At 33.5% G+C, this 14840-nt stretch overlaps 1 protein-coding gene across 1 annotated transcript in view; it reads right to left on the reverse strand.

Annotated features, from left to right (window-relative positions):
• Positions 1–2232: 2232 nt before the first annotated feature.
• Positions 2233–14840, reverse strand: part of LOC115876269 — a 43185-nt gene continuing 30577 nt past the window's right edge. The window contains 6 exon segments of the mRNA XM_030891979.1: positions 2233–5217; positions 5295–5446; positions 5504–5719; positions 5781–6010; positions 6221–6449; positions 9688–9883. Of these exon segments, the coding sequence (XP_030747839.1) occupies positions 3646–5217; positions 5295–5446; positions 5504–5719; positions 5781–6010; positions 6221–6449; positions 9688–9883 (2595 nt within the window). The 3' untranslated portion in view covers positions 2233–3645.

The following is a 14840-nucleotide window of genomic DNA, read 5'->3' on the forward strand; positions in this document are numbered from 1 at the left end:
CGCGCATAACGAAGTTTTACTTATAATAATTCTAACCCTTTACAACTTTTTATTCCCCAGTATCTTAACCCACTTTATAAACTTCTAATCTTTTCCCGTGCCTCCTTCCTGTTTCCCGAAACGATTCCCGCTATTCCCGCAGGACATGTCAGTCACGTAGCCACCCAACAAACAACCAATTAGTTAGTCAGAAGCAGGTGAAACACGTCGGCGTCAAATAGTCTTATGCCTGGCAAAGGGCAATTGTTCTAAAAGCAGTCCTGGATTTCCTAGCAGCAAACTGGATAGAGAAATAAAAGGAAAGGAGGAGTTAACGGGATTCCTGAGGGAATTTCAGGAGGTTTGCGAGAGATAATGAGGAAATATTTAGGTTTTTTTGGAGGTGGGGTTACTTTTAAAGTATGAATTTATAGCCTAAAATGGAACATAAGGAATTTTAAAACTTTACTGAAGCTACGAGGGGTTCCTTTTATATTTTGTATATAGAATCATAGTATAGGCAACTATGTATGTATGTCTCTTCGTGGAGAATACTTCAAAACATAATAGTGTTTGTTTTCTACCTTGATATGCAAGATATTAAAGACGACCATATTAGAAGAGAGGGGATTATTATTATTTTTAACAAATATACAGGGTGGTTCGAATTGTATTCCGGAAACTTTGACAGCATATTTCGGAGATAAGAATAAGTAAAACAGTTCGTATATCCTAAAATGCTTAGTTTGGTGTTACAGGGTGAAGAAGTTTCATTTTTATTTAGATTTTTTTTTGATTTCAGTATGACACCTACTTGTAGAGGGCGCCACCTACATATGTTTTAACTGTTTTCAAGCGTAATAACTTTTTGTCCGTACCTGTATAAAACTACGAGGGAAAAAATATACATCTCTGCGATGCGACTTTTTACGCAAAAAATATCTCTTTTTAAAAATCGCTACGAGCAACCGTTCTCAAGATATTTAGAATGAATGAATTAAAAATAAACACCTTGAGTAGATAGTTATTTCGCTGAAATAATAAATTTGGGAAATTTTTATTTACTTTACTTTTTTTTATTTTTTTATTATATATTTACTTTTACATTTTCTTAAAAAAACTTACCTTTGAAAATTCCGAGGCCAATTCCATGGTTCGATTAAAATTCTATCGAAAATTGTTAAACAAACAAAAACACATAAAGTTATAATAGTTAAAATACGATATTTTAAATTAATTTTCCGAAGCACTTGACGCGCGATAGGCACCTATTTGTATTTGAAGTCTATTCGTCTATCAGCCATTACAAATTTGTCTATAACATCATCATAAAATTTTGGATTTAATTTATTATAATATTACCTATAAAATCGCAAGCGAACCCGTTCCGATAAATTAAAAGTCGAGGAAGGCGGCCGAAAGATCGCTGCCGTGGCTAGCAACTGTGCGCGATTTTAATTTGTCGTTTGCGTTCGAGGTCAATAACACCTACCTGAAGGAGGGATAGGCGACCGGCGGCGATTCCCAGGCGCGCATCCATGCAGTAAAAGGCTAATTAAATTTACTAGATACGTTTATGTAAGGTTTCAAATAAATAATTTTAACAAATTAAATTAATCTTTTGTTATAAAATAACAGTATTATTAACGTTTAACTATTTATTTTTTTATCTTTAAAAAGTTTAGGGAAGCGGTGCTTCCCCCGCTTCCAAGGACCGCACACCGTTGGTCAACATGTTTAATTTATGTCAATGATGACAGGTATTGATAATTTCGATTCGAAATATCTCGAAAACCAATACTCGTAGCGATTTTTACCAAGAGACCTTTTTTACGTCAAAAATCGTCGTAAATGTATATTTTTTTACTCAGTAGTTTTATACAGGTACGGATGAAAAGTCATTACTCTTCAAACCAGTTAAAAAATATGTAGGTGGCGCCCTCTACTAGTAGGAGTTATATTGACATCAAAATCAAATTTATCATATCAAAAAACTCCTAGACACCAAATTTCATTCAAATATTGACGTTACTTCATAAATTATTTTGAAAAAATCGAAATATAATTGAAAATTTTACACCCTGTATCTCCGAAACTATACCATTTTAGGACATAGATTTATAAGAACTTTTTCACTTATTTTTATCTGCAGAATATGCTGCCGAAGTTTCCGGAATACAGTCCGGACCACCCTGTATATATTTTTTAAATAACTATTATTCTTTTTTTAAATTTGAAATAAAACTACAGATGTACTTTTATAAAATTTAATGTTATTCTGTACATATGGTGTAAGTTTACAAAAGGACTTGTTACTTATATTACATAATATATAATAAAATAAATATACAAAATATTACATTAATATTGTTTTTAGCGTGTACAATCGATTAATTACAAAATACATTTTCGATTACATGTAATTTTAAGCCACCAAAAAATATAAAATACTACCATTCAAACAGTTTTGAATTGTTTGTCACTTTTTTATAAATTTTGTCCATCCTAAAGAAAACTTTCCCGATGGAAAGTTTACATAAGACGAATTTTCTAAAATATGTTTCCATTGATTTAAATTAATTATTTTTGTCATATTTTGGAAGGATATCTTTTTATTTATGTAAGAGTTTTATACCTTATTTGATTTTTATGGCATACCTGTAGTCTAATCTTGGAATAAAAGGACTAAGAAAGGAGTCAAATACTATTTTTATATTCATATATCTAAAAAATTACAGTTCGGGGTTGGAACTTTTGGTGTTACACAGCAAAATAAAACACTAAATCAAAACAAAACACCTAAACACTTTTACTTTTACACTGTACTTTTTACACTTTACACAGTGTAAAAGTAAAGGTGTTTTGGTGTATTGTGGCGATTTAGTGTTTTATTTTGTTATCAAAAAAAAACATCAGGGTAACCAGTCTGAAACAAGCTTTTTGTCAATTTTGTTTAACTTTCCGCATGAAAAATTAAAATATTTATTAGTTCGTAGACTTTTTCTGTGTTTATTTTGCTTTACTTCTTTTTTATTTTATTATTAGATTTGTGCAAAGTATATAAATCTGATAAAATAAGGAAATATTTAGAAAAAATATTTCAAAAATAGTTTTTTGAGCAGTGTGCCATTTTTCCCAGACCGAAAACACTACAAATAGTGGAGCAGCTTTTCACTTTTTTTAAGTAATAATATAACACAGACTGTCCCAATATTCCGTGCACATAGAACATCCTGTTTTTGGAGTAAAAATCATTATTAGACACATTTTTTTTTTTTTTTTTTTTTTTTTTTCTTCTTCTCCACGGAATATTGGAAATACCCTGTACATGATACAAAAAGTAAACTAATCAAATAAATCAACTGAAAAAAAAATGTTTTTGAATTTATTATTTGAGGATATACTTCTCTTCCTTAGTCCTTGTTATCTAACCAAACCAAACATATTTTCAAGTCAATATTTCTCTTTGTAATGCAATAATTGTCTGGACATACTGTCAAATATTCAATGTCAAAAATGACACTGCGATTCTTTGAACTAGCCTGTCTTAAAAAATATCTCAATGGCACTAAAAAATTGTATTTTTTTTTGTTTGTACAAGATGAAAATACACATAGAAAAGAGAGCAGATATTTTCGTTGTTCAAAGCGTGTTCAACTTCAATTTTTAAAACATTCCAAAATCTGTATGGACAATCTCACAATTATTCTGCTTCTCTATATTATTAGCCGCCATATTCAACTCTACCAAAGTGTCCACGCTGTTGATACTAACACCTTTCAGTATTTTCTGTGCTGCCAAACTGGTGAAATTAAAAGACAGGTCACTGAGACTAGGAAACTGCTGTTTGCTGTTTTCTCTTGGAAGGGTTCTTTCTTTATAACAAATATTTGGTTCGGAACCTATACAATTTTTCTCCAGCACTTTGTTATCCGAAAATTTATCCAAAGATGTTTTAGAACCAACATCATTTTTAAAAAACCTACCAATAGGTATACCCTCGTAACTTTTTGTAGGACTAGAGGGGTTACTACCATAGATAGAGTTCTTTGAAAAGTCTCGGAAGGTGTTTGCTATGGGTGAGTCAGGATTTGAGCTAGAAATATACTGGTTATGTGTACTGGAAGACACATTTTTGATCAAATTATGAAAATTCAAGCTTTCTTTTGTTGGTAGTTGTAATGAAAGCTTTCTGCTGTTATTCATAGTCTCATTAGACTCTTCATTGGTATTTGAGTCTTCTTTAACATTATTTAGACTAATCTGTGACTCTTTATTAGTATTTTTAGCAGGTTTACTTTGCTCCAAAACACCTGATTCACTTTTAGGATCCTTCTGATGGACATCTCCACTAATAACAATGACATTTGGATTACTGTCATCGTTTTGACCGTTCTCAAACGTTATTACTGACCTTACTGGAGAGTTTTGTACGAATATTTTAGTATTACCACCTGTAGAGTTTCCAGCATTTATAGTGGCAGTTGCTGTGGAGTTACTGTTCCCAATACTAACACCATTCTGATTTGTCGTTACTTGCAAAGTAAAAGAATTACTTTGAGGTATAGATCCGTTATTTTTCGTTGTAATTTTGGTTTTGGTCACTTCTTTCCTGACATGTTTCTTCAGAGACCTCGAATCAACTTTTGGAGGCTCTGTTGAATTTTTATCAATGACAGTTTTGTGTGATTCCAAACTAGAAGGACCACTGGTTAGGGAACTTCCAGTTTTACTACTTTTATGCGATTCTATGCTGCTTGGGCCACTGTTATCGATGCTGGAGAGGTTTTTAACTGGCGAAGCTGAAGCTGACTGACTTTCCGAAGAGTTATCGCAGCTGTACCCGTTGGTTTCGTTGAATCTTTGACTAGTTTTCGAAGATGTTTCCGATTTTCCGTTAGTTTTAGGCGATTTCCTGATTTGTTCCAGGGAATCTCGGATTTTGGACGGACTGTTTTCAGGTTTCCCTTCGTTGTTAGTTGAGGACTTTCCTAAACTTGATCTACTGGCTTTTCTCGAACTGTCTCTGCTCCTGTAACCGTGTTTTCGTGGTAGGGTGCTGGCAGAATATGACGGGGAGGTAAATCGGGATATGGGGGAGTCTTCTCTGGATTCGTTTAATGAATTAGGTAATGTGACGTCGCTGGAGAGGTTCCTTCGGTGGTTTCGGGGTAGGGTAGCTGACCTAGAGCTAATATCGCAGGTTTCTAGGTACGTAGCTATGTCTATTCCAGAATCCTGAAAAAGAAAATAGTGAAATCAGTTAGTTTTGGTGGAATTTAAATATGAGATAAGAAAACTACGGGGTAACATACTTTTTCTGCAGCTGTCTGTGTCCCAACGCTATGCAAATGAACCGCTTTGGAATTGAACCATTCACTTGGAGGAAACTGTGCACCAAAAGTTCCAATTTGACACTGTGACCTTTTCGACCGCCTGAATATCCTTGATAACAAAGATTCCTTTTCTGAAATCAAACCATTTGTTAGTTTTAACATTAAAAAGAGTATAATATTGATATTACTTGGTGTAGGTGTTGAATTTCCGCTGTTCGGGTACTCCGTACTGCTGCTAGTGTCTACGTAGTGTTTGTGGATGGTTCTTGTTGACGCTGATCTCCTTAGCCTTCTGTTAGAGCTCCATAATCTAAAGGAACCACGTCGGTCTGGACTTCGGTGAGCTGGAAACGAGGCTGACCTTCGTTTGTTTCTTGGATAGAGAATTTTGTCACTGGCATTTCCTAAAAATTAAAGAAACAATTTGATTTACAATTATTATTAGAAATTTTGCAAAAAAATTACCTCCACAAATAACATCTGCTAGATTGGTTTGTATACACTGATGAGTAATGTTTCCATCTCTGATGGTAGCCATATCTCCGTGAACCATAACCATGGCTTCCTCCGTGGACATGAGCATCGTTTTGTTGGGAGAAGCTTCGAATCCATTGTCTGGATCTCGTTTGCTCCTCGTCCTGGAATGGCTTCTAGATCTTTTTCTTCTAGAATTGTTCAAAAAAGTAACATAAAAACTAAAAATACAACAAAATACAGATGCTAGATGCTTAGATTATTTTTTTAGTTGATTTAATAGAAGCATCTGAGTGGACGTGCCTCAGTGGCAAGTGTGTTTATTGCTTACCCGAGAGTACGAGTTGAATACTCGCTAGTTTTGTCAGTTTATTTATTGGGATAAAAGCATTTAAAAATGTAAATAGAACGACTATTGATAGATTTGCTACCTCATATAAGTAATACTTCTACAGGTTGTTAGAAAAAGAAGAGGTTATCATTTATAATTATCATTTTTAATGTACCTATTCTCGGCCAGAATCAGCGCCTCCCTGATCGTCTCGATTCCTGCGGGTCTTCCCTGACTAGACAATCGAAGCACAACAGCGCACACCGCTTCCGGCAGGGGCGTCCACTGCGTCTGGGGCACGGGTAACGCGTCGCAGTGGTCGATATCCTCTGAAAAATGATCATATTAAGGTCGATTCTCACTGTATAGAGCCCTTTCGTTTACATAAAATATTATATCATGTAAATGAATAGGACAATACACATTATCCGTTCCGTTTCCCTTCCGTTCCACGTCCTTTCCTTCTATATATATTTTTGGCTGATGGACTGAAACGCATCGGAAACAGCGTTGTCAAGTTCTTACATTTGTACCAGCTCTGTTAATATTTTGCTGATATTTATTTATTCTTATACCTCTTAATTAAATCTATTACCTTTTTCGAAAGATACAAATTTTTAAAATACAACTTTCTTAATAATATAAAAAAAAGTATGGAACTGATACGGAATGGAAGCTTACGTATAGCCCCACCAAGCAAAAAACCTCATTATTTTTGCAACATTGCAGTCAATCCCCAAACAGTTTGCTTTGTATTGTTGATTTCTAAACGTTGTGTCGTGATTGATGAAACCTTGCTACAAAAACATTGTCTTTGAATGGTGATTAAAACGTTTTTTCTGCAACATTGCAACAAAGATTCAAATGAAAGATCCGCGCAAGTTAATATTAATTAATAATATAACAAATATACCATATAGGATAAAAAAAGGTGTCTAGTATAATTTTATTATTATGTGTGTTTTAATAATACTTAGCCATGAATAAGTATAACAAATTTTGTTTAGTTTAGTTTGTTTTTAAGCTAAATTTTATGTTTTAGGTTAGCTTTTAGCCAACTGAGAATTGAAGTATCTTCTTAATCTTATGATAAAATCACAAATAATATTCAGTATTAATTATCCTCAATAATATTTTTTAATGATGTTACAATCATTTAAAATTTTTAAAATAAGGACATAAAGGGGCCTCAAAGATTACTGTCACAAGAGGTAAGTTTCCCATTGCTTTATATTTATTACAACTGATTGTTTTTATTTTTACTACTTTAGAAATTATTGGATATAGATTTCAAAACTTTACCGAAGAGGAATTTGAAACCATGAATAAGACAATCTTCAGCGAAACCATGAATAAGACAAGTTCTCAGTACTTGACAGTATTTTTGATATTTTTGAAACAAGTAAGTGATAAATTTCTAATTTTTATTTGTTTTTTTTCAATTTGTTTGACAAATTCAACTTTCTTGGTAGGGATATATTTACCGAGTATTTTTAATTTTTCTAAGTCAATGGATATAGAGATATACCTACATATTTTTATCAATATTGTTTATGTTTTTCGTCAATACAATATTAGTAAAAGTATATTATACCTATCTGAAAGTCTACAATTTAATACCCATTAATGTTTCTGTTGATTATAACCTTATTACTGATGTATTATTGTTAACATAAAATTGGTAATGTTCGCAAGAAAAAACTAATTCGCAAAGAAAAAACCAATTTTTATATTTTCCTTCTGATGAATGAAATGTTTTTTTAATGCAAATATTATCTATTTTTTGCTATATTACTTTAGCAATAAGTCAGTTAATTATAATTAATAATATAATTTCACTAATATTGTATTGACGCAAAATTAACAATATTGCTAATACATCCCAAATTAGTACTTTCTTGAACGTTACATTAGCAACGTTTCAATAATATTGTGAAATGCAACCTTGCACTGCAATGTTATTTGGCGGAAGATTAAGTTACCCTGAAACCTTGCATAAACCTCGCTGCAATGAAAAAAGCAATGTTACAGCTTGCTTTGCGAAGTTTTGGCAATGTTCCAGCAATACATTTTGCGTGTTGGGGCGCCAATACAATAAAAAATACGGAACGGATATTGAACGGAAACGGAAGGTATAGTGAGAATCAACCTTTACCCCCTGTATTATATTAAATGAAACAATCAAAACTATCCTTTTATATTAGGCCATACAACCCACCTCCAATATCTTCTATCCATTTCCGCGATGACATTTAAATGCCCCGCATTATCTAATACCGAGTGTTCCCCATAGAGCAAAAATCCAGACGCTTTTGTTACGCAACAACACAGAAGAATGCCGAATACACACAGAGAGAGAACCCGCGATGATCGTGATCACGAGTTTTTTCACTTAATTGTGGAGTAGCTGAGCAGCAAGTATTGCGACGACAGGTATATAATTCATTGTTTCAAACGGCGATCATTATTTATAACGAAATAGAGGTGCATTGTTTGTTTAGTCTAGGGAACGTACGCCCTTCCTATATTCGGACAGAGAGAGAGAGAAAGAGAGAGTAATGTAGGACGAGACAGAAAAGATTAGAATGTATGATAATACAGGGATAATACCTTGTTAAAGTTGATTCTGAAGTGACCCATTCAAATTAATAAATTGTAAAAAAACAGGCCTAAAAATATCGAATAACATTTAATAGTCTTTTTTTCCTTTAAGGTTGTTTATATTTCTCACTTTGTATATGTCTCAGGCATATAGAATAAAACGGTTTTTTTGCAAAAAGGCTAGACATGTTAAGGTGCGTATTCATTATCCGCACGAACGAACGAACGAACGAACGAATGTTCGCTAGTGGTATGGACGGGGACCGCACGATAGGACCGCACGAGAAGACCGGAGGCATTTGTTGGCGAACGCCTTTGATGTACCGACTCGAAACGGATGGTCGAGCGAACGAACGAACGAACGGCCGCATGCGTTCGGTCCTCGTCTAAATATACCGCACTTTCATTCGTTCGTTCGTTCGTTCGTTCGGATAATGAATACGCACCTTTATAAAACGTCAGCTTTTTACACAAAGAAGGAATTTTTACAAAAAGCTTATGTATTTTCAGTCACTTTGCAAAAAGCCTAATCGGAATTAGGCATATTACAGTACGTCTGTCCGTTCTGTAGCTACGGGGTATCCGTGAGAGGGGAAACGATATTCTCTCGATGTTTTTCTTAAAAAATTAGACGACGCGTCCCATCAATAAAAAATCGACAAATTTGCAAGTAGCCAATAAAATGTAATGTAAATGAATTTAGATCTTTATAATAATCATCCTCAGCCCTACTCTATTTAACAGAATTATTACTTTTTGTGCCATTATTTCCAAAATTATAAGAAAAGTTCAAGAAATGTCGTTGGATAAATTTAGGTTAATTATACCAATCCCGCGTAAAATGTTTTGTGCAATCTGACTAGTCTTCATCAGACATTTTATTTCATTTTTATTTTTTTTACAAAAAAATCACTGGCAGTATTGTATACTTTGATTACAGAAATATATTGTTAATAAAATTCTTACCTAATCCTACTATTTGGTAACCCGGTGGTGGTTGAAGTACCCTCCTTGCCCAGGCGTTCCTCAGTACCTCCAAAGCACATGGTTCCGCACTGACCAATAGTGCACCTGGATTGATGTACCCGAAATAAACCAAGCTCTTGGTGGCACCGTTCAATGCGTTGTTCCACCAGCATACAGAGTTCGCCGATAATAGACCCTAGAACAAAAAAACGTATTAAAATTAGATTAAATTTGAAGAGTCCAGGGTAAAAACATGATAACAGCGCCAATTTCAAAATATAAACAAACCGTTTGTTTACTTACACTTTGATTTGGCAGCAGATTTAACATAAACCTTTAGTACCCTGGGTGTAAAAATAAACGCTTGGACTCTTCTACTAACGCAAGGTAGTTCTAAGAACCCTAAGCTTTATAACTGATTTACTACAGTACCTCTTGGCATTTCTTCGTCGTTTTTTGAGTCGCAAATTTCGATTTCAAGGTTGTTAAATATTGATTTAATAATGTTAGGACGTAAAATTGGTGCCACAGTCGTGGCTTCTACCTCTGGCTACCTTCTAATGTGTTTTTGTTACAGGTCATCGATTAAAGTTTCTTAGCCTCTATTTAGTACCGCGCTCGCACTGTTCACCTTTCATTAATAACTGTAGTAGTGGACTGGTACTGGAAAAAAGAGGTTTAGTCAATGAATGGTCGGTCACTCCTGAGATTACAATGGTTAATGCTAAATACGGAATACTTAGAACAGATATGAATGAAAGTAAACAGGAAATTCTTGCATATAACAGATATTTGTCAGAAATTAATAGCACAGATTAGGTATTATATAACTATACAGATAAAAATCTTGTCCCTAATTCGTGGTACGAAAATTGTTTTTTATGACGATGTGCAAACGAGTAAAATTTCCCGTGCACAAAAATAAACTCGCGTGAAATAACAATAAACAGCGTAATAGAGAGATATCGCTAAACCGAATAGCGTGCATAGACGTTAATAAGGCCAGGTGTTATTTCCTTTACGTGAGGTGGCATTAACTCTCTTCATTTATAGTTATTGAATCGGAAAGAATTCTATTCGCGTCGCGTTCGAGATTTAAACTTAACCTAACTTTGAATTTAAAACTTTGAAATTGTTTTGTTTACTAGGGCTAAAGTGCTTATTTCCAGTGCTTTATTGTTCAACGTCTGCCAGTGGGTTTAGGGCAACAAGCAAGAAATTCTCTTAGAAGGGCTAAGTCGCGATCTGCTGTAAACCTAAGCCTCTTTATAGCTTCTTTAATATTGGAAGAGGTGGAATCCATATTTTGGGACATATTTATTTAATTAAAACTAATCCCAGCTGCTTAAATATCGAATTACCTGATAAAACTAAAGTAGATAATAATTCAAACATAACCTAAAATAAAAGATCTCGCCGGCCAGTCCCGGGTGTCAAATACCCGCACATGCCCATTTAAGCAATCTTTAAACGTTATTTAGAAATAGCGCTTGGTGTAATTGATCCGCAAATTACGTCAGGCGGTAACGTTATTAGCGGGTGTTAAAAATTGACTGGCGCATATCGTAACCATGATAAGGTACCCGTAAATACTGCATGACGCTATTCGGTTTTCCGATATCTCTCTAATAACTGTGCCGGTCAGGCGCTGTGCAAAATTTTAGAGGCCATAAGTGGGCGTGCTATGTGCGCAAACTAGTCACCTAACTAGTGCCCGATTCCGAAAATTGGAACCACGAAAAACAATAAAGAAAAAACAAAGTTTATAATCTGGTGATACTACTATGAACTGCCCGGCAGGAGCTTTAGAGGTCGCGAAGTGTTACCAGCTTCATTAAATGAACTTCGCTTGGTGCTTAAAGAAGAATGGGAAAACATAACGCAATACGATATATGCAGCTTCAATGACAGTAGGAATAGACGTATACAGGCAGTTGTAGCAGCCAAGAGAGGCAATATAAAATATAAGGGTATTTTTTACAATTTTTTTTGTTTGTATACTTGAGTATTACAGATGTTTTCTTTAATATCGTTAGCTCTGTTATGAATGTTTATTAAAACCAGGACTGTATCGTTAGTCTTAACGTTTATTTTTAATATAGTATAGAGTATCCAATGAAACGTAATGTGACGTTATTAATGACAAAAAAACAATGACAAAAAACAACATGACAAACAAACATTAATGACAATTAAAAAAATAGCAAATTGATCGTGATCAGTTCATTTCTCTCTTAAAAAGTTAACCAAAGCATGTATTGACATGAATTAAAAAACAAAATGCTCAGGATACATTGTTCTGACCGTAAAATTATATTTTAGGAAATTTTCCACACGAAATTATTGCACAGGGTGTTTTAAAGTTAGGATAAAAAAACAACCCCTTGGTTATCATAAATATATAATATTTTAACCAAAATTTCTTTCTTTAAACAGTCTCTGCATGAATTACAACCATTATTGATTAACTACATATACTAAAATCAAGAGCATATAAGAAATAAAACGGATTACCCACGGCAAGTTTATCATCTCTATATGGCTACAATTTAATATCTAAATGATATAGTTGAAACGTATACCGTTCTTAAATAAATTATCTACTTAAGCTATGCTCCGGACCGCGCAAATCACCACTCCTTTTATGATTACATTTTCTTTGACTATATACGTCCGCGAGTATGCATAGGTGTTATTATCATCAATTTTGAAATTTGACGTTAAGTATTTCGGTTTTTCTTGCACTAGAATGGATAAAAATCAGTTTAAAATTGCTCTGAGAAAGTACCGTTTAATAAAAAAAAAAAAATTGGCGCCGGGAGGCGCGTATAGCTGCCCATACTAAAATATGTTAATAAAAAGTTGCTAGGCAGTAAAGGAATTTTTCCAATTTTTTTTATCTCAAAAACTGCGACTTTGACTGATTTTGATGTTATTATAAATTTTGTTGCAAATATTATTCCTAATCTTAAATTGAAAACCGCGTTTCGCTAGCTACTGTAATTTTGGAGTTACGATTTTTTTAAATTATTAACCCCCACCCATACCCCCTTAACAACCCCTCGCCCCCACCAAAAACTAATGGCCAGATTCTCGGGTGCCACAGTATTTTCGTGCCGAATTTGGTTAAAATCGGTTTAGCGGTTTTTGAGTTATCGTGTTACAGACGGACAGACGGACAGACACAATGAAAATATTTTGTATTTAGGTCATTTATGATCCAAATGACTCATTTTGAGTGAAATTAAAAAGTTTTTTTTGCCGATCTTAATAGCCTACTATACCTGTTGGTATGGTCGGCTAAAAATGCGTCTTTTTCACTTGTCTACTGTAAAAAATTTACTACTGTAGAAATACGTAAGCTTGAGGCTATTTACTAAGCAATTTCAGCTTTTCTATGAAGAAACACAATAATCTTGAGGCAGAAAAAGTCTATTTCACTTTTATTTCAGAACAAGAAAGTCTAGTAATCAGAAAAACTGATATTCACACGACCGGTTGGCCTAAAGGTATTGCTTTACATTGAAACTCATCATCTCAACCGTCTTGTTTATTTCAATGCATCATTGTAAGCCTTAGGTAAAATGTGGGGAAAGCATAGGAAAAGGAAAATTTAAATAACATTCAATTTTCATAACAATAAAGTATCATTTAATCTATCCTTGTAGTTAAAGTCCTATTTTATCTACTATTTTTGATAGATATAAGGCAATTTTATCAGTTGCTATGGAAGAAACTACCTAAATAAAAGTGAATCAGAGAACAAATCACAAGGACCGTCAAATACCGTATGATCGAATAAAAACGGCGTCAGCGATGGCTATGAAATGAAGATCGCTCTCATTTTATATGTAAATTTATATGGGAAATGTCATCGATCGTCATTTCCCAGCCAACTGGACGCCGTTTTTTTTCGATCATACGGTATATTGTCTTATGCGTTCCAAATTTACAAAAAAAAACTCTCTTCTCGCATGCCATTCAGCTAATAGGTAACTATTTAAACCTATGAACTAACTGGAACCCATTTTTATGTGAAATAATTAGTTGAATAGAAAAAAAATAGAAAAAAATATACAAACAAAATAATTAGCAAACAAAATAATAAACAAACTGATTTTATTTCGAAAATTGGCAAACTGACTGTCCGCAATAAATAACGAAAAGATTTACGAGGTAGTACTATAAACAGTACTTTTTCGAATGTCTAATTGAACATAATTTGATTTAAATTGGCTATAAATTCATCGATTTTATAACACGCTCCGGTTTCCTGCCAAGTGAAAATAAAATATAAGGTGTTGTTCGAGGCGTTCAGAGCAAACGCTTTGCTGGGTATTTTGTTACTTTCAAATATTGAGTCCCTTTGCACGGAAGTGTCTAAATGGATATTGTGGTAAAATCCCCAAACTTATAGTTATTTTATACAAGAAGATAAAATGGTATTTTATCGTCGACCGAAATCGTAGAAGTATCTCTATTGCATCCAAAAAGATTTTAAAACAAGTCTATAAGTACCAATACTAAGCCATTCTGCCAATTAGTTGTAAAGAATCGAAAACATTTGAAAAGGTCGAAATAATATTAGAAGTTTACGATAATACTACGAAGAATCTTTAAATGGGTTTGATTTTACACGTTTTCTATTTCTTTTATGACATTTCACTAATGGAACTATAAATATATAAAAAATAATGAGCTTATTTAACTCGATAGGTTATTCTTATTAAGCGATGCAGTGATTGCTATTTTGTAATATCGTAAAAAAGATACAGAAGGATGGGAATGTAAAAATTAAAATTGAAAAAAAAACATCTAACAATCATAACAAAAATTACCTGAAGGAAATGAACTATCAGTGCTTTCCATAAAATCAATAAAATGAAAAATATACGAAATAAAATAAATGTACCGATTTCTTTCGAAAATCGACATCTATGAAAATATGAACCCTTCCGGGACACAAACGGTACATTGTGAGACAGGAGATTGTAGAGAGAAACAAGCGCTATAACATAGGATACAACATTTTAATGAACAGTAGCTTGTATAAAAAATACCTATTAAAAGACATCATACTTTTATGCGTTTATTTTCGGTATTCCTTTAATAGGTTGAGGTCAAGAATACTCCGTGTTTGTGATCCCTTACTG

The sequence above is a fragment of the Sitophilus oryzae genome, unplaced genomic scaffold (genome assembly GCF_002938485.1).
Source record: "Sitophilus oryzae breed Bouriz unplaced genomic scaffold, Soryzae_2.0 scaffold_1430_pilon_pilon, whole genome shotgun sequence".
Lineage (NCBI taxonomy): Eukaryota > Metazoa > Arthropoda > Insecta > Coleoptera > Curculionidae > Sitophilus > Sitophilus oryzae.